Below are 20,246 nucleotides of genomic sequence, written 5' to 3'. Positions count from 1 at the left end.
CTGTTGGACTGGGCATCGCTTCATTGATTTTTGAGTTTGATGCAATTCTCTCTGATCTTAACCTTTAGGCCTGGTATCGGTCAAAACGGTCCAGTTTTGGCTCTTATCGGTTATTAACTGATAATTTTTTGTTATTGTTGGGCCAAAAATGAGTTGTTTTGACTTTTGTGAGCCCAAATACTTTTTGTTAGGCTAAAATAGCTTATTAAAAATTAGTTATTTTGAGATCCAAATATATATTTTTTGGGCTAAAAATTGAAGCTTTTTTTATATTGATCCCCCACAGCTTGTTTTTATATTATAAAATACATTTTTTCAAAGCAAATGCAAAAAACAAAAATAAATAAATAAATAAATAATTTTTTTTTTTAAATAAAATCTATCTAAGAATAACAAACAAAATATTAACTAAGTAAAGTCACTTAGTAAAAGGAAAATAACTCATGGGCAACACCGATTGCACAAATATAGAAGCGAAAAAACATAAAAATAGTGATCAATATGGATAAATATCAACATGGTTCACAATGATTTGATTAATTTCCATAAGCCACCTCAAACATGGATTATCTTCAATTCTTTAAATCTGCTTCCTTTAATAATCCAACAAATCAAAACATAAATATAGTGAATCACTAGTAGTGATTAATATTAAAGAGTAAGAAATAAATATCAAATAAGAAAAAAATAAGATGCAAAAAACTTACCAAATACTTTAAATAAAACATTACCCCACAAAGTTCATCCATCAAGCCTTAATTCGCGTCAAATGTGAGGGAATTAGACAATTTCTACCACAATGAAATTTTTAAAGGATTAGTAAAAATAATTTAATGAAATAATTAGAACAATGAGCAAATTAACAGAAGTAACTGAAATGAACAAATATTACCCATAATTGAAATTCCTATGTTTCTATAAAGAACATATCGCCCCTTACTGTAAAATCCACAGCTCCAATACAAATGAATGAACCTTAAAAGCAAGCAAGAAGAGGAAAAAAAAAAAAGAAAAAAAAAGCAAATTTCTACAGTTCACACATGGAAAAACCAACTTTCATGAGAAAACAAACTGAAATCGTTTTGCTTTTGGGGCCAAGAAAGTATGATGCAAAACACTAAAAACACCCCAAAAGGCCAAATGGCAAAATCAACAAGAAAATGATAGAAACGAAACACTTTAATGTAGAAAACAAAACCCTTTAAACGAAAAATACAGAAAATATCAACCCATAAATCAATATCCATAGATTCAAACTACCGAAATCAAAAATACTAGACAAGAATCAATCCACAAATCGAAAATACACAAATCCACAAATTCAAATCCACAAATCAAATCCACAAATACTAGACAGATTCAAATCCACAAATCAAACTACCTGAAATCGGAAATACTAGACATTACCTGATGTAGTGAGGTGACTATTTCTAAGCTCAAAGACGAGGTCACGCCGACAGGGTCTCACGGAATCGAGGACTCACGCTGTCACCGCAACAGACGACCACGAACCTCACGGCAACCCACGACTACAGCGCTGCGAGAGAGTGAGAGACTAAGAGACTGAGAAGGGGGTGGCTTCTGGCCACCCCTTCAATTTTTTTTTTTTTAAAATTTTAAATTAAATTAATAAAAAAATTATTATGCTGACGTTGCAAAACGGTGCGTTTCAACCAATTTAACGACATTTAAAAAATTTTGGTGGTAGGGATTTTCTTGGCATTTCGATTGACCAAGAGAATAAATTTTCGGAAAAAAAAAAAAAAAAAAAACTTAAAGAGAGATAAAAATTTTGGCGCATTGACCCAATGACTTATGATATATTTACCTGTATTCTTTTTATGAAAATTTGAAAAAGAAGAAGTTATTAAGTTTTTTTTTTTTTTTCTTAGTTTAATTTTTAAGTGATCCTGCAAGGAGAGATGTCTTTTATATGGGGACAAATTACAAATTGTTCTTGTTTGTTTTGTTTACAATGTATGTATGTGACCATAATAGGCGTGCCACAACTCAATTTGAAAGAAATTATTGTCCATAATTGTATGGAGCTGCAGGTGGTTTCCAATTTACTTGGGGGAAATGCGAGCACGGTTCCTCAAATGTTAAGGGATGGATTGAAATCCCTAGAATTCATTTTAAATTTGAAATCCTCAAATTCATAAATCTTAGTCATTCATCTTATCTAAGCGTCTAAAATAAGCCATGTTTCAAAATTTAATGAGATGGATGAGGGTAGTTTTCTTATTCAATTCTAAAACATAACTTATTTTAGATGCTTAGATGAAATGGATAGCTGAAATTTATGAATTTGAGAATCTCAAATTTAAAAGAAATTTTAGGAGATCTCAATCATCTCCTAGAATTCCAGGATACATTGCAGTTTTATAGATTGAATTGAAGAAAATTCTTCTCATTCAAATTGAAGAAAATTTATTTATTATGCGGCTGCCATGGCTGGGATTAGTTTTAATTTTTTTTTTAATGAAAATACTATTAAAAATTTAGCAAAGAAAACCTAGAAGCTTAACATAGTTTTGTACCTGAATTCTACGAGATGACGAGGCTGAGAGAAGTGGATTTATGGATGGATATGTGATAGTAGAATTAGGGAAAAAAAAAAAAAAAGAGAGTAAAATATTATGTTAAATTTAAATTAGTGATGGAAGAAATAGGGTTTATAATAGAAACTTAAGGTATGTAAAAGAGACCATAGGGTGCAAGCATAAACTTCTAGGGCAGAAAAATTAATTCCAAAGATGGTATTGAATTGGCAAACGCCGATGGGATGAACGTGGGATTCTTGATAATCCGAGAGAAAGGGTTCACCATCTAGGGCATCGTGATTCGTGAGTCATGAGAATGCAACCCAACATTTTCTGTCCACACCGGAAAATTCAAATAGACATTTTATCGACAAAGATTTTATGTCAAAATAAACATTTTTTTTTTTGGTTGGTTTGGGAGCGAGATAAGTTGATAACCATTACATTAAACATAAAATAAAACTATAAGAGGAGGGGGTGAATGACCCTAACAAATACCCCAAAAACATTGATTGCATACAAAAAGTTCTTCAAGGCTCTTCGACGTATAATGTTTTTCATTGATCTTCATCAGTCACCTTATCATAGTCGTCGGTAGAGTACATTTTTTCAGTTGTCTAATAGGACAGCATCACATACTAGCTTCAAGATGGCTATTTTCTTGGCCTTTTAATTTCGGTCAAAGAATTATAGAACAGGATTTGTTTGGAACCATTTTCCGTTTGTGGTTAAAAATAGAACGGAAAATGGATTTAAATAGAGATATAGTCTCATGATTCTTTGACCAAAAGGCCAAGGAAAAGACCGCCTTAAAGATGGTATGTGACGCTGTTCAATTAGACAACTGAAAAAGAGGTACATTGTAAAGGACTATGATGAGACGATTGATGAAGATCATCTTCTCCGCATGAGCATACTCCACAACAGTTCCAAGAAAAAAAAGAAAACTATTTCCGCTTTACTAAGAAAAAAGGTAGAGGTGGGCTCTTGCAGGGAAGAGTGGAAGTAGTGTGGAACTGAACACCACCGAAGGAGGCTGCGCACATGCCTAATGAACTAATGGAGAGGGCAGCACGTGGGCCCATGCACACAAAGATAAAAATAAAAATAATAAATAATAAATAAATAAAAAGATAAAAGGATGAAGAAAGGGAGGAGGCTTCTCCCTCCTGTAAGCCCTCCTCCTGAAAGCTTCACAACTTGTGAATACAAAGATAGAAACGACTAATTAATGAGGCTAAAAGAGAGGAAAGGAAAGGAACACGAGTTCTCCCCAAAAAATAAACACAACTTGAATCAAAGCGACCTAGGCAACTTTGAGACCCTTTCTTTCTTCTTTTTAAGCTTATATATATATATATATATAGCATCAAAAATACAATTTGGACTCAAAAATGATCATGAAGATAATGTAGAAGCAGCAGCATGTTTGACTGATGAGACAAGCAGCTTTCAGCTTCTTCAAGCTTTCAGCTTAAGTGCACTGCAATCATTCTTTTTATTCTCCGCTCCTGTCTTATGGATTGATGAGACCTCAAGCTGTTTCACTTCCCAGCACCAAAAAATGAGAAATCAGTGAGCAAAAATAATCAAGGCCTCACCACCAGGCTATGTTACCCACCAGGTATCAACTAAAATAACAATTCTTGGAACATAAAAGAAAGAATAATGAGGGGAGGAACATAATTTTTTATTTTTTATTTAAAGAAAAAGATCCAAACAACCAATTGATAGATATCAGTAGAATTATGATCCAGTACAGGTATATCCTGTAAATACACTAATGCGTATAAAGAACAATAAGAAGAATTGTGAATCAAAATTGAAAGACTGAATTGACATTCTGCCAACTCTTTTTACACTTTCATAAGTGCCTGAAACCAATAAATCCCAGGTTGTTGATAATTTGGGGAACTCGTTATGTTCCCTCTTGAGATTAAAACAGTGTTGACTTATGTGATCTTCGTCCGAAAGTTTCCTCCAGAGACGTATTACACTGCAATGCTTCATGTACGAATGAATTCAAGATCCAACCAATCCCTTGATGCGGGCATAAGAAACAATTAGTACAAAGAGAAAAGCACAACACAATCCTGCGACAATGATCACCTGCCAAAACCAAATGGGAAGATTATTCAATGTTTTGAAAGAATTTCATCCAGAAAATTAGAGCTGAATCTACCAGCTGAAATGACTTGCATACCCATTTAAACATGTAGCCATGGTTATCATTCCAAGTATACGGGATATTCATGCCAAAAATTGCAGCCACCAAAGAATAGAGGGATAAACAAACAGTTCCGGCACTTAGAAAGAGCTCCAACTGCAGCCATTAAGCGGATGAAGATAATGCAAATGCATAAAAATAGTACAAGTTCCAGGACTCGGCAATATCACCCCGGAAAAAAAAAACACATTGATATTAAGTGATACACAACAGAAGGAGGATCAAAGCACCTGAATCAGCTGGTTTCGATGATTGTCAAGCTACAGAATAAAAAAGTTTTATTCAGATCATATAATATTAGAGCATGGCCCAATAGTCTGGAACAACAAATTTGAAGTCTTTTAGTTGATTACCTGAATATTGATGTAATCTTCGGTATCATCAATGTATTCACGCAGCTGCAGAAGTTCAAAACAAGCAATTAGAGAAGCATGAGACGTGGTGTAGAGAATGTGAATACATCTTCTCAAACTTCAAAAGATTTAGCTGCTTTTTGAAAACCTAACATGTAGCAGGAGTAGATTAGAAGTTAATATAAAAAAATTCATGCATGAGGAAGACTAAGCAACAAAGATCACGAAAGGTTTCCACGTTCTAGTTCAACTGATCACTAAGCACTGCCTTTCCAAAAAAGGGGTTATTCTCTTCTGGGCTTTGCCGACAATTTCCATACGCAAATTACATTTAGCACCGGACTTTCGGTAAATGTTAAAAACAAAACACTATATCACATATTAAGATGTAAATACTTATTTCAAAGGAAATTGCATCCCTACAAAGACTGGAAAGGATTATGAAACCCAGCCCCAAATTGTTCATGATATCCTAGTTATCGAGGTCCATTACATGGAGCTTCAATTTTCTAATTCAGGTAAATCCATTGCTTCGATTTTGACAAAGTTTTCCAGAAACTTGCAGAAAACACGTTCTATCACAGCTTTCTTTTATATTATTTTTATGGCTTTCCAATCATACATATATACATATAAATATAAATACACAAATACAAATATACACACAACCGTAAACCTATATATATATATCACACTCACGTTGTGTGCAGAAAACGTGTGTTAGTTACACACATAGAGCTATCAAGCCATATCTAAGAATTGAGTTCCGGAGGGTTAGAGCATCTCCAACAGCATAGCTACAAGGAAGATATTAGCTACATTTAGCTATTTTTGCCATTTTTTGTGCTCCAATAAAACAACTTCATATTAGCTATTATATCTTAACTGCTACAGTGAATAGCAATTTGTTGTTATTCATTGCAACACACTAGATTGAATAAAATATCATTTTCTAACTATTGCTTTTTTATTGTTTATTGTTTTGGGTATTCTCCTCCTTTTCACTCAACCATTTCTTCTTCCTCTGAAACATTTATTTCTTCTCTTTCCTTTGAAACATTCAGCATATATTTACTTTTGTTATTAATTTTAAGAACTAGTACCTACATGTGAAATGAGTGTTCCTCGTATGTGTTATTTATTTTTGCTTTTATGAATGATTTCTATATATGTGTTTGTTTTTCTTTTAAATTAAGTGTTGGCAATAATATAATAAAAAAAGAATGAGAAATAATATTTTAATGCAAGTAGAGAATGTAATAGAGAATCTATTGGAGTGTGTAGTTAAAAAGCAATAGCTAAAGTAAAAAGTTGTACTTTTTCACTAGGTAAAATACCTAATACTGCTAGAGATGCTCTTAGTAAGCACCAACTATTTAAGATAGCAAACAAACAATTGTAAGGAGCTAGGACAAACAATTTAACAGCAGATAGATTCACCTGACTCCCTTATCTAAGAATTCAGGAAACAATAGCACAGATCATACAAAAATAAAACCTCAATTTGTGTACATCTAATTTGCATTCTCTTGACAAGCTACTACAAGAATTTTGAAGGATCCAGATGCTCTAGCTCATCAAATTACAGTTCCTCCCCCAATAAGAATAGGAGAGAGAGTGACATCATGGGTTCAAGACCCACCAAGTGCTTAAGTAATTTATCAATCAAGAAATCTGGATGATAAACTTTTATTCTTTCATAGTAGCATACTTTAGCATATAATTAAAAGTCTTGAGTGTCTGACCATGAAAAGAGCCAGAACAAATATAAAATCAACTAATTGTGAAAAAGAGAGAATCTTAAGAGTAATTCTAGAATTCTCTATTGTGTCACTCCAAAAATGAGGTGACTTTTAAAATCACCATTTAATCAAAATTCATAATAATCAATCACAAGCTCAATGGTAATTTTAAGAGTCGCATCATTCTTGAAGGGACACAAGAGGGACTTGTAGCATTACTTGAATCTTAAACCTAAGAGAAACCTAAAAAGAATCTCCATCTATGCATATATAGAACCAAACCTTTAAAACAATAATGATAAGAAACTTCCAAGGGAAAATATCATTGAAAAGAAGAGAAACAGATATTCAATTGGAGTAAAAACATAATACGAAGCCACATAATCTATAAGCAAATCCATACTAGTCACAATTCAAAGATCCAAACACCAGTTATAGCATTAGTGTTGGTTTAGCTTAACTTCAATTTACTCAGCAAACTAATACCAGAAAACCTAGTTCCAGGGGAAAAAAAACCTCTCCAACTCTCCTCCCCACTAGTCCAATTCAAAAATGACTCCCTCATCAGTCACCGATTACTAGTATCTGCCCTTCATGAATGTCTACATGTATCACATATCTCAAGTTTGCCTTTCCCCTATAATGTGATGCCACATATCAGTCATAAAGAATATGCTGTTAAGTACCAATAAGTAAAACAAATTGACAGACACATACCGTGGTTAATTTGTTCAACGTGCCATCAACCTGCATAAAGTACGCCTGCAAAATATATTACAGCCCAATTGAGACTTCATTTTGGATAAAATATGACAAATGTAAAGTAAATCAACATTATAACCTCCAGTAACATTTCAAGCTCCTCAACATCATTCTCATCTTCACGAACTGTAACCACACTTGCTCTACTTGCTCTGGATATCTTTGAGGCTATGGTAGGAGAGGCAGAAAACCAATTGGCAGGGCCTGAGCCACTAACTGGTGAAGATGCACTAGCCAACTTCCTTGACAAGTAAAGGTCAGCCATATCATCGTCATCATCAAGGAGTTGTTCAAGTTCATCTCTAACCTGCGATTTTTGATGGGCAGTAAATAACACATTGCGTAACTTATGAGGGAAAGCAACAGGAAATGATATACATATTTATGTCAGTGCAGCCTGGTCAAGAAAGTTAAAATCAAATCAAACACTAGAAATTCAGAGAGATAGTGGTCCATATAATTTCCTATTGGATTAACTTACATGTGGCATGATAAAAGGCAGAACTGAAAATGGAATTCTCAACCAACAGCTTGCTCTGAGGTGGCATTGCACAAATAAAAACAATAAATGCTATCTGTCAAAGTTTAAAGATTTTTTTTATCAGCGTATATTGTTTGATTTGTTCTCATTTTCCTAAAACTATATGACAGAGACAATCTATTTGATTTGTTCTCATTACAAGGTTCCAATCCTAGCAGAAAAATGAGGGAAACAGAAATTCAATTTCAAGTTGGTCGTGTATATCTGAATAGGACAAACCGCCCCATGGATATATTTGCTTAGGAACAAAATAAATAGAATTAAGCTTGCTGTCAACTGGAATGTGTATTATCCTCCTAAAACTATGTAACGGAGACAATCTACTTTAACTTAGATGGTGGAAAAATCAAAGAAAATGGTTTTGCTGCTCTGAATATTTTTCAGATAAAGATGATATAAGTCCTCTAATTTTGCTGGCCCAAGCCTATACGGCCAGTTATACAAACAATCGAAAGCCATGGCTATGTGGAACACAATTCTATAGTTTAATTAACAAACCTTGTCAAATCTATAAAATTCACCTTATATTGTGTGTAAGATTAATTCCAGATACTTATGCAATGTAATATTGTAGAAGAAGAACTACTCTTATTTTCTGGAATAGATGGAAACATTTAGTACATTTATAATTTTAAAAATACTCATTCAGATGCATACCAATAAATAAATAAATACAAGTTGGCCGGACTTCATATGAATTAAAAATTCAAGGGTAGGAATCCTCCATGACTGGAAAATGATTATATACGAATCCTCCATGACTGGAAAATGATTATTATATAATTGCAAAGATATGTATTTACATTTATTTACATAAATCTCTTTGGCACAAAACAAAAACAAACAGAAAAACTGAAAATGTCCATATGTTGGACGTAGATTGGTTAAAACAGATAAGTACAGAAAATGGGAGAAAAAACGAAGCCTATGTTTCAACTATTAAAGACATTAGGAGCCAGGCCAAAAATAAAATATTAGGAGGTTAGTCAACAATGTGTCTTATGTAAAAAGTCCATGATTCATATTTTATTTAACAGAATAAATCGCTAAAAAGAAGGGCTTTGATGATACAGATTTGCTTTTTAGTCAGTAGATGTACAAAGTATCTCACATCACAACAAAAGGTGCATACCTTTTGAACCCGAGCAGTCAACCTTGTCATTGCACTCTTCAATTTGCGAACCCTGTCCAAGTTACGGCTACTAATCTGTAGAGCATAATAATTAGCAAAAAGTTACGCGGCAGAAATAAGCCAAGCGGCTGAAGACACAAGACTGGAAAGCGGGAAATGATCATGAAGAATAAAAGAGCGCAAAGTCTGATACCCTCTATAAGAGATTCAGCAGAAAAAAAGTTTCCCTTCCAAGTGAGAGAAATTAATTAAGCATATAGAGCTGGGTGCATGAAAGAGTATAAAGAAGCAAAATAGACCCAAAATACCCAAAATGAAGAAAAATAAAGAGAACCTATAGAAAAGAGGTAAGCTGAAAAATTATAAAAACTTAACAGAAAGATCATGAACTCTCTAGTGACATGAGTCAGTACTAACCTATCAATAATTCTCCCCTTGAGCTCCTACTGAACTTCAAAAAGTAGACAAAGGCGGATTTGGGTATGCAAGAGTTAGAGGCCCTATTTGACCAACCATGAAAACACCTGAATTATTAGTATCCAAAAGATACCAAAGACTGAGAAACACTTCTCTTTTTGGACAGACCGACAGTTCCAAAGGAATACAGATTGTCACGAGACCATATAGTTCTGAAAGTACAATAGTTGCTAAAACAAATTTTGTCTTCTGGGGATGAGAATAGCAAAAAGGCATGTAACTCTCGTGTTTCTTTTATGTTGAAGTTATGAACAATGAAGATGGTAAATGGACTGGTGGAATTAAAAGGTTTTCAAAGATATAACCAATTACAAAAGCAACCCATAAATTACAACTGCACGCCAGGGGAGGGTTGGGGCAGGGAGGAGAGTGGGTAACTACAAGATCATTAAGGCAATGGACCATTTCAAAGACAAGGAAAAACATAAGTACTCACCTTAGAGGTAAGCTCATCTAACGCAGGATAAGCGGCAGTCTCCAATTCCATTGTACGCGCAGCAAGGAAACTACAAATAGCTTCTAAAGCTACCTCCAAAGCCCGGAATTCAAATGGAGACTCTACATTGCATAATCTAGACCATTCAGATATCAAGAAATACAACCAGGACTGACAAGAAGTAGATCTAATATCGAAAATGACAAGAAAATAAACAAGATGAAAAATAATACAAACTAACACCCAGGACAGCCCCAATTCTTCACTAATCAACATTGCTGTTTTATTTAACTTTTTTGTTTTTCCATTAATATCAGTATCTCGCATACCATCTTCTTCGCCTGCCTCAACGTCATTTTGCCCACTTGGGTACTCTTTCTCATTGCCCTGACCTTGGCAAATAGCATTTACAGGAGGCAATCGCCTCTGAAGTTCCTCAACAACAGGGATAACATTTTGATCCGTTGGATCCCGTAGCAATACCTATCCCACAACAAAAATAGCAATCACAATCTGCAAACTCAAACTCAAACTCAATTAAAATTGGCCTTAGTTTTCTTCTACTTATCGAGTCACCTGCAAATTAAACAAGTTACATGCTATTATTAACCAATAACCCAACTTGATGTGGGACAAACACTGATCACGAAACTACACTGAAATTAGGGCAAAGAGGAGAAATAAAGAAAATAGAGAAAAAGCTAGAAAGAGAGAAGACAGGAAAGAGGGAGAAGAGAGAAGAAGTTGGGAACAGATGCTCAAATTTTTTTGGATCCAAGCCTGTAACAATCCAGGAAAAAACATTAGCCACATCTGCACTATTACTCCAAAAGAACTAGTCAATTTGAAGTTTTCCTAGAATTCATTATAAAGTTCAGTTTCACCAAGTAACTAGGCAATGTGAGACTTAACACCCATGACTATTTTTATAAACCATCCACTCTATGTGGGCTACTTCTCATCTTCCCAACTTGGGACTAGGGTGTTACAAACTCCCCCTCTTAAATTCTTGATGTCTTCGTCGGGGCCATGTCATGAAGTGCTCCAATGCCACATGGCCTAACATTACTAGGCGGCTCTGATACCATTTGTAACAACTCAGGAAAAAGTACTAGCTACATCTGCACTATTACCCCAAAATAACTAGTCAATTTGGAGCTTCCCTAGACTTCATTATAAAGCCTAGTTTCACATAGTAACAAGGCAATATGAAACTTAGCATCCATGACTGTCTTTTTTTTTTTTATAAGTAATATCATATCATTAATAAAGCACAGAGGGGCGCAACCCTAGTACATAATGAGTATACAGGAGAACCCATATAGCAAGAAAAGGAAATACATAAATTTAGAAAATCTGCATAAGTAAAAACACACAAGCTATGATAAGCTACTCTATATATATATATATATATATATATATATATATAATGAGTATACAAGAGAACCCATATAGCAAGAAAAGGAAATACATAAATTTAGAAAATCTGCGTAAGTAAAAACACACAAGCTATGATAAGCTGCTCTATATATATATTGTGTTAAGCAGACTATCTTTATAAACTATCCACTCTATGTGGGCTACTTCTTATCTTCCCAATATGGGATCGGAGTGTTACAAAGCCCCAAGCACAGCCTCCAAGTATTGAAAAGAGATTTTTTTTTTTTTCTCCTATGCTGGACAGTGACTGCAAGTAACCAAACAGCCCTCACAACACACATTCAACCAAATAAATATCCACAACTATCCTCCTGGAACTGGTCATGTTGGGTGCAACATTGGGGGACAGCGTAGGGGTGGGACATGGTGAAGCAAGTGGCGAGGCGAGGCGCGGATTCCGTGGTTTTCGATGATTGGTGTGGCGGCAAGGTGGGTGTTAGTGGCCCTACAAAATTGTTGTTTTGGAGAGATCTACCTCGCGTATGAGCGGGTGGGTGAAAAAGATCTTGGCCAAACCAAAACATTGCTTTTGCGAGGGGTTGGCATCCCCAAACACTGCTTTTGCGAGGGGCCGGTGTTTGGGAACCGAGTTGTTAAGTACGTTGGCCATTGATGTGTTCATTGTGGTGTTGTTGCGGCGTTGTGCGAGTCATAGGCTAGGTGCGATGATGCATGGATTTGCGGTTCTGGGCGGGATTGGCTCCGATGGGGAAGAGTACTGTTGCGATGGGTTCTCTAATTTTTTATTGTTATGGTGGTTCTGACGTGAGTGGGGTATTGCGATGGGTGTTGTGGTGGATGGTACACTAATGGTGGGGTGTTTGAGTGGCGGTGCGGTGAAGGAATGGTTTACCAATATGGGATGCTTGGGGCTGAAGAAGGTGCTAGGTTTCAAGCATGTGGGTCTGTGTAATTGAAAGAGGCTTTCTATGGAGGACTAAAACAACGATGGTACAGGGGTGCAAGTTACTAGAAAATAGTTGCAAAGGCTCTGATACCAATTTGATGTAGGACAAACATTGATCACAACAATACACTGTGAAATTAGGGTGAAAAGACAAGAGATAAAGAAGATAGAGAAAAGGCTAGAAAGAGAGAAGTCGACAAAGAGAGAGAAGCTAGGGAGAGAGAGAGAGAGAGAGAGAGAGAAGAGGGGAGAAGAGAAAGAGAAGGAGAGAGAAAAATCAATTTCTCATAATTTTACTCAATAAAAGTCTACTTTCATTAGAGTACAAAGCATGCTTAAATAGGCTCACGACTAAACTGGCAACACCCATTTATTGACTTAGAGCATCTCCAACAACGTTATGCATTTCAGCTAATCAAAAGCACAATTTTCTCTACTTTACCTACTACTTTTCAATACAAATCCAACAGGTTTTCGATTTCATTCTCTATTTTTTTTTAAATATTATTCTATAATGTTTTTTTTTATTATTATTGTTTTATTAAACCATCAAGAGAGAAGATAGAGAAATGACTGTAACAAAGAGAGAGAGAAATGGATTAGAAAAGGAATACATAAGCTAAAGTGATTACCTAAATGTAACTAATCAAAAAAACAAAATATGAGATTTAGATAACTAGAAGGCAAGCTGCTGGACGTGATTTAGTGCCTCATATTAGCTAAATGAGTAATCTATTTATTGAATTACCTAAAACAACCTAGAGCAACACCTATTTATTGCATTACAAAAACACCTTTGCCTCTTGAAAATTAAAATAAACTTTAGTTAAAACTAATATCTCAATTAACTAATAAAACCTAAATAAAATTACAGACCCAATTAACTGTTGCCGTTCTGTGTCACAACCATTATCAACATATAGCTTGAACCAATAGCAGGCTTGTTCCACCAAAACCCGACCCTTTTAATCGTCCAATAGATACAAATTTATGTACTACTCAAATACATACTTCCTATGTATTATTCTACTCTCGTCCAATCGATTGATCACTTCTTTTTTTCTTTATTAATCACCAAAACCTATCGTCAGCAAAATGAAAGTAATTGAACTGAAAGAGTCATAATAAAGTACTTCTCCGCAATTTACTAATCGAAAGGAGAGAGAGAGAGAGAGTAACCTCTTCAGCAGTGATGATTGCCTTGATATGCTGAGCACACAAAAATTGCAAACAAAAACCAATCAGTCAGTCCCAAATCATTCGAAACCAAATAAAAATAAATAAAAAATAAAAAATAAAAAGAGGGGAGGGAGGGGGGAGAGAGAAATTACCTCCAAGTTGAGAACGATGGCCTTGTCACGGCCGAGAATGGTGGAGGGGTAGGACAGCAAGGGATCGAGAATGCGGAGGTCGCGGGCGTGGATGTGGACGCGGCGCATGATGGCGTACTTGTCCACGTCCAGCACGGTCCCTTCCCCCGTGCAGTCCATCGACATCCAGGTCCGAGCCCACTGGCCCTTCATCTTCTCTACCACCGACGCACCCGGGTCCGCCGGCACCACGTGCCCGTCCCGAGCCATTCCTCACATTCCTAAGCCTCTCACAAGCCCTAACCACCAATCTCTTCAGTTCAAAAATACAGTTACAATGGTGCTACTGCCATGCCCATCATCATCATAAATTATTGAAAGAATTTTAAGATTCGGATTCGCTACCAAGGGTTGATGATTTTTATTTTATTGATCGTTAATCTAGCGCTTGATGTTCGCTTATTTTGGGCCGAAGGGAGGGAATAAAGGGAAGTGTGCTTTCGGGTGTACTCTGCTGTAGCACCGTTACGGTGCGGTTGCGGTTACAATTGGGGGTTTGCCACGTAGGTCAGTGAAGGCTCGGCGCGTTTTGTTCGTTAAGTGGGGAACTGCATGGGCGGTTTGGATCCGGATGCCCTCCAAAGGAGGGGAAAATTTGAGATTTTCCGATTGTGAATTTTGGCGGTTTATTTTTATTCAATAGTCAACATCACTTCACATGTCTCACTTAAATTAAATAATAAAATATTAATTAATTTTTAAAAAGAAAAGTAAAATTAAAATAATAAAAATTTAAAATCAAATAAAAAATATATATAAAAAAAAAACTGGGATGGTCAGACACCCGAGTTGAGTATAGAGGTGGCTTCCTTTAGGGGCAGTTCGGCCACCCCAAGGACCAAAAAAAAAATTTTTTATTTTTTTTTATTTGGCCCTTAAGGGTGGCCGAACCATCTCATGGCAACCCCGAATGGCCAAATAAAAAAATAAAATTAAAATTAAAATTTTTTTCGCCACTGGGGGTGGCAAGACTACATCCAAGGGCCATGGGTTCTCTTCGGCCACCCCTAGACTCAAGGGCCACCCCAGTTTTTTTTTTTTTTTTTCTTATTTTTTATTTGATTTTAATTTTTAATTTTTTTTTATTTTTAATTTCTTTTTAAAATTAATTGATATTTTATTATTTAATTTAAGTGAGACACGTGATGGGAAAATGATCATTTCCATTTCAAAATTCTTCAATTTTCTCTATTTAGTGCATTTTGAAGGATAGTGTTGTCTAACAGTTTTAATAATGGTAGTGCATTAAATACAATACCCTTCAAAATGTACTAAATTAAAGAAATTGGGAGATTTTGAAATTGAGAAAATCCTTTTCCGGCGTGATGTGAGGTATTAGATAAAAATGGACGGTCAAGATTTACAATTGGAGAATTTTCAATTTTCCCTACAATTTGAAGGGATCCGGATCCGATTAACCCACAATTATTGTTTAATCAAACTTTTAAATCTTAAATAAACAAATGTCATAATTTCATCGTGGCGAGAGGCGACACATTACTTGCCAATTTAATATAGCTTCAAGAAGGATTTTTTTTTTTTTGGCAACTAAATATAAATTTTATGGAGTGAGAGGTTTTAAGTGTTTTTTTAATTAGTTTTGAAAGAAAATTTGAATTTTGAAATTTTTTTTTTTTTTTCTGAAAAAAAAAAAAAATTGTTTTGATGCACTTTACAATACGGTTACCAATTCACGGTTCGGCGAACTCTAGACATGAGAAAGTTTCTGGAAGCAATAGGTTGTTAATAAACATCCAAGGTCACGGTTGCAGAACAAGGAAAAAAATTAAAGAATTAAAGAAATTCATAATGTCACCAAAAAAAAAAAATTCATAATGAAATGAAAATTAAATACAAGAGTAGAATAAAGATATAAATTAAAGGCAAAGATTTACGAGTAGTTTGATGTTAAACACCTATGTCTAATACTAAAAAATAGTCCAAAAAAACTACGGGTCCGTTTAGTTTGTGAAATAGACCCGTAGAATGGAATGACTTTGTAATAGTCAATTTTTTATTTGGTAAGTGTCTATTCTTAAAAATAGTTATTTACGTGGGAATCGCTAATCCCTTACACATAGGAATAACCATTCCATTCAAAAATGAAAGGAATAGTTTTTCTTGAGAAAATTGACAAAATGTTCCAAAAAAACCATTTTTTTTTTTTTTTCTCTCCAACATAAAAACTAAAAACAAAAAAAAATTGAAACAGCTGGGGGTAGCTGAGCCACCCTCGATTGCATTAGGGGTTGCTGGAGGTTGCAGCCACCCCCAAGTGCTGCCAAGGGTGGCAAAGGCCACGAAAAGGCCTCGCGCCACCCACAATTTTTATTTTTATTTTTTTTTAGTTTTGAAAAAATTAGAAATTATATGGGCTTTTTAGTAATTTTGGTTCAATTCCAATTATGAAATATGTATTGCTACAAAACTAAAGAATTGGAATAATTATTCCATTCCAACCTCTTTTATTCCCAATAATACCTATTCATTTTTCTAATAAAATACTCATTCTGCAAACTAAACAAGGCCTACATCTTGTTCTTATTATTTGATAGGAGAATTAAGGTCGGTGAAAATAATATAAATATGGTACACGGAATATCAATCAATTATGATTACAATAATATATTTTAACATTTCCCTCAAATTTAAGATGAAAATTTGTAGAATCTTAATTGTTTATTTATTAATTAGGAAGAAGATGAAGGCACCAGAGGAACAGGATCATTTCCGATTCAAATGAATTGGAAAATATCCAGTTAGTTATAGTGGAGGGATATTTTTGTCTTTTCACTTTTTGAAATGACAAAAATATCCCTCCACTATAACTAACTGAATATTTTTTGGTTCAAATAAATTGGAGAAGATTATAATTCATGGCAAGAGCAAGCAACAATAATTGGAGATGATGGTGAACTGCAACAATGGTTAAAGATGCTAGCCGCTGAAAATGGTGACTAGACTACGTGTTTTAGGCTTCTAAAAGCATTCACAATGGATGAACTAAATAATACTTTTATCTAAAATGGCTAATCAGATTTGTAAAAAAACCTCTACATTGGATTAACAAAAAAAAAAAAAAAGCAAAATGGATATTTGATTGGATTAGCAAAAAAAAAATGCTATATGTAACAGCACTTTTCAAGTGAGCCATTTTATTTTTTGTTATTTCTCTTACCTGTTTTATCTTTTTCCCAAAAAAATTTTCATTTTTCAATGGATCATTATGAGAATATTATTTCACAATTTTTAATAAAAAGATATTTCATAAATATGATTGACATTATGAGAATATGATTTTTATACTTAACGTTGGTAAATACGACATTTGAAAAATATAACCGTTGAAAAATATAATTATTATAAAATACAACTATTTCAAAAATATTATAGTTACAAAAATGATTATTTGAAAAATAATAATCATTGAAAAATTATTGTGCTAACCGAATTACCATTAAAAAAATAAAGAGTAAAATAAGAATTTTAGAAAAGAAATAAAGATAGAATCAATAAAGAGTAATATATATATATATAAATGACATAGATAAAAATATAGTTAATCGGATGTATGAGGGCTTTAAAAATTTATTAGCTAAACTAGATAAAGTGACTTTTGAGGAGCCATTTTGCATAAAAATTTGGCTATTCCATTGTGGATGCTCTAACACAGTTTTTTTTTTTTGGTAAATATATTATAAGTCTCTGAGTCAATCCTCCGTAGTTAAAAAATTCCTAAGTATTTTTTTTCTCGACATTTTAGTCCTTGGGTCAATTGCAATGCCAATAAAATTCTTACCGTCAAAATTGTGTAACTGTCATTAGTCCCAATCAAAACACACTGTTTTGTCACACCAGCATAATAATTTTTTTTTATTAATTTAATTTAAAAATTAAATATTAAAAAAAAAATTGAAGGGGTGGCTAGTGGTGGGGCTGCCACCCCAAAGGGGTTTGGGGTGCCCGCAAGCCACCCTTGTGGTGGCTTCTGGCCATCCCCAAGGGGTTTGGGAACCATCTATGGGTGGCTGTGAGCCACCCCTAGGGTATCCCAAACCACCCAGGGGTTGGCTCGCAACCGCCCCATGGGTGGTTAGGGGTAGCCTGCAACGGTGGTTACACAATTTTTATGGTAAAAATTTTATTGGCATTTTGATTTACTCAATGAATAAAGAGTCGGAAAAAAAAAATTAGGAATTTTTTAATTTTAGAAGGTTGACTAGCAATTTATAATATATTTATTTATTTATTTTGTTGAGGGAAAAATTATAAATTGGATTGGTGGGAAATCAACACGGAAGATGGATATGGAAGGCGGCAAATCCAACAACTCCTCGGTAATTTACCTGACGGTAACTTTATATTAAATTCTATTAATAGAATGTACCTAACGGTAACTTTCCCCACAAAACCAATCATAAATTAATAAGATAATAAAGGGGAAACTAAATTCACTGTATACGTGGGAAGGGGATTCCGTGTGGCGCACTTGTGCGGTGTTTTGTTTGTTGGTCTACCCCCTCAGTTGGGCTTTCCTTCGGGCCTTTGTGGCTAGATGGACCTGGAATCCCGAGTGCCATTTGGGCGAGGAAAGTCCGAAAGTGGCCTTGGGTGGAGAGGTCCAATAGGCCTTCGATAATTGGTTGGTGATAGTGGGCTGAGTGGGTATTCGGTAATCAGGTACACCACATAGCAATAGATTATAATTCCATAAATAACCCCCAACAAAATAACTTTGATGTCAAGTGAAACCGAACCCAAAGAAGCAAGTTGTTGTCAGATCTGGCCGTGAAAGATAAACTCCATCTACTTTTCCTTGACCTCAGGAGACAACTCTATCCTCAACCCGAAGACTTTATCAAAAAGAACAAAGAAAAAAAGAAAAAAAAAAAATTCTCACAAGCAGTAGAGGAGTAAGGCATTGTAGACATTCCCATGAAGACACGTTTTGGCTGATGAAGATGATTAGATCTAAGGTTGGAGAAACTAGATCTAAAGCAACCCTGTCAGAAATGAAGACCGGAGGATGCCACAAAGAAGACACCGAACACTGCTATCGAGGAAGAAAGATCATCCGTAATTTCTTTCTTGGTTGCCGGAAGAAAAGAGAATGAAGAGTTCTAGACAGAAGGCATAACCCCTCTCTCTCTAGACTTTTATGACTTTGTAATCTCATAGCTCTTGACTATGATTTTTCAGAGTTTTATGTTCTGTATTGTAAGAGCTTTAGGCTTTTGATATTTCATCGATGAAAATTAAAAATTTTTGTTAAAAAAAAAAAGAAGAAGAAAAAGAGAAAAAGAAATCAAACCAAAGGAAAGGATCGGCCACCAAAATATCCTTAAAAAATATCACCATATCGACAAGCTTTAGCAAAGCATGAACCAAATTGGACCCAAAAATGTACAACAAGAGACCGACAAACACCATAAAAGATTATCAAAATTGAACTATTTATTATAGATTACACTTATTCAACCAAAAGATAAGCATTTTTTGTTGCTCGAGCGGTAAATCTTTATTTATTTATTTTTTAATTTTATTGACATGACAATGCGACGTGGCCTTGATACTTAAAAAAGATGAGGCTTGAAAGAACGAAAAATTTCACAAAGGATCCTTGAACTATTATGTGATTTGAAAAGACTTCTCCAAATTTTAAAACCTCTCAATTTTACTCTCAAACTTTTAATTGTATGCAATTTACTCATTTGTCAGTTTTTGGACGTTAAAAAGTGATGAAATGGTCTTTATACCATTAAAACTTTTATAAAATTTTAAATTTATCCTAAACTTAAAATTGAAAATTAAAAAAATAATAATAATAAAAATTAAATGGTAATGTGGTTTCGATTAGGGTTTAACGAAAAAAATTGACTAAGATGATCAATTGTATCAAATTAAAAATTTAGAAGATAAAATTAAAATTTTTTAAAATTTATGAGGGTATTTTCAAAACGTATAATAATTCAAAAATCTTATGTGAAGTTATCCCAGAAAGAATTTACCGTTTCAAATTTGAATGTTTACATGTAACTTGAAAATACAAGTATTTTTTTTTTTGGCAGCAAACAAAATGTAGAAATCTCTTTCACATGGACAGACACCGAGGACCCATGATCATTGATGATGTTCCGTCTTCGCGGGATCCTTGATTTTGCACTCACGTCAACGGTGATGCCCACGAATGGTCCTCGGTGCATCGACGTGGCTAGAGTTTTAGACCAAACAGATGGCTCTCTCCTAATCATATGTGGGGATATTATAAAGACAAAGAGAGTACAATAATATCGGATGGGGCCCAAGAGTACCTCTC

At 34.5% G+C, this 20,246-nt stretch overlaps 1 protein-coding gene across 1 annotated transcript; it reads right to left on the bottom strand.

Annotated features, from left to right (window-relative positions):
- Nucleotides 1–4,255: 4,255 nt before the first annotated feature.
- LOC132163986 (magnesium transporter MRS2-I-like) lies at nucleotides 4,256–14,341 on the bottom strand. Its single transcript, XM_059574380.1, has 11 exons — nucleotides 13,892–14,341; nucleotides 13,740–13,769; nucleotides 10,543–10,696; nucleotides 10,214–10,335; nucleotides 9,301–9,375; nucleotides 7,707–7,934; nucleotides 7,583–7,627; nucleotides 5,124–5,168; nucleotides 5,001–5,030; nucleotides 4,747–4,866; nucleotides 4,256–4,652 (listed from the first exon to the last, which is right to left on the bottom strand). The coding sequence occupies exons 1-11, from the start codon at nucleotides 14,138–14,140 to the stop codon at nucleotides 4,566–4,568; spliced, it is 1,185 nt and encodes a 394-aa protein (XP_059430363.1). The 5' UTR covers nucleotides 14,141–14,341; the 3' UTR covers nucleotides 4,256–4,565.
- Nucleotides 14,342–20,246: the final 5,905 nt, after the last annotated feature.

Source organism: Corylus avellana, chromosome ca10, assembly GCF_901000735.1.
Source record: "Corylus avellana chromosome ca10, CavTom2PMs-1.0".
NCBI classification, from domain to species: domain Eukaryota; kingdom Viridiplantae; phylum Streptophyta; class Magnoliopsida; order Fagales; family Betulaceae; genus Corylus; species Corylus avellana.
This window is presented reverse-complemented; position numbering and strand designations above follow the sequence as displayed.

Bases quoted from the DNA above. Each gene is read 5' to 3' on its own strand.
- LOC132163986 (XM_059574380.1), bottom strand. From the start codon at position 14,140: ATGGCTCGGGACGGGCACGTGGTGCCGGCGGACCCGGGTGCGTCGGTG. The intron at 7,935-9,300 runs GTATGCACCTTT...CAAAAATCGCAG, and splicing joins TGACTGCTCGGGTTCAAAAG to GTTAGAGATGAACTTGAACA. The intron at 5,031-5,123 runs GTAATCAACTAA...TTTATTCTGTAG, and splicing joins AAGATTACATCAATATTCAG to CTTGACAATCATCGAAACCA.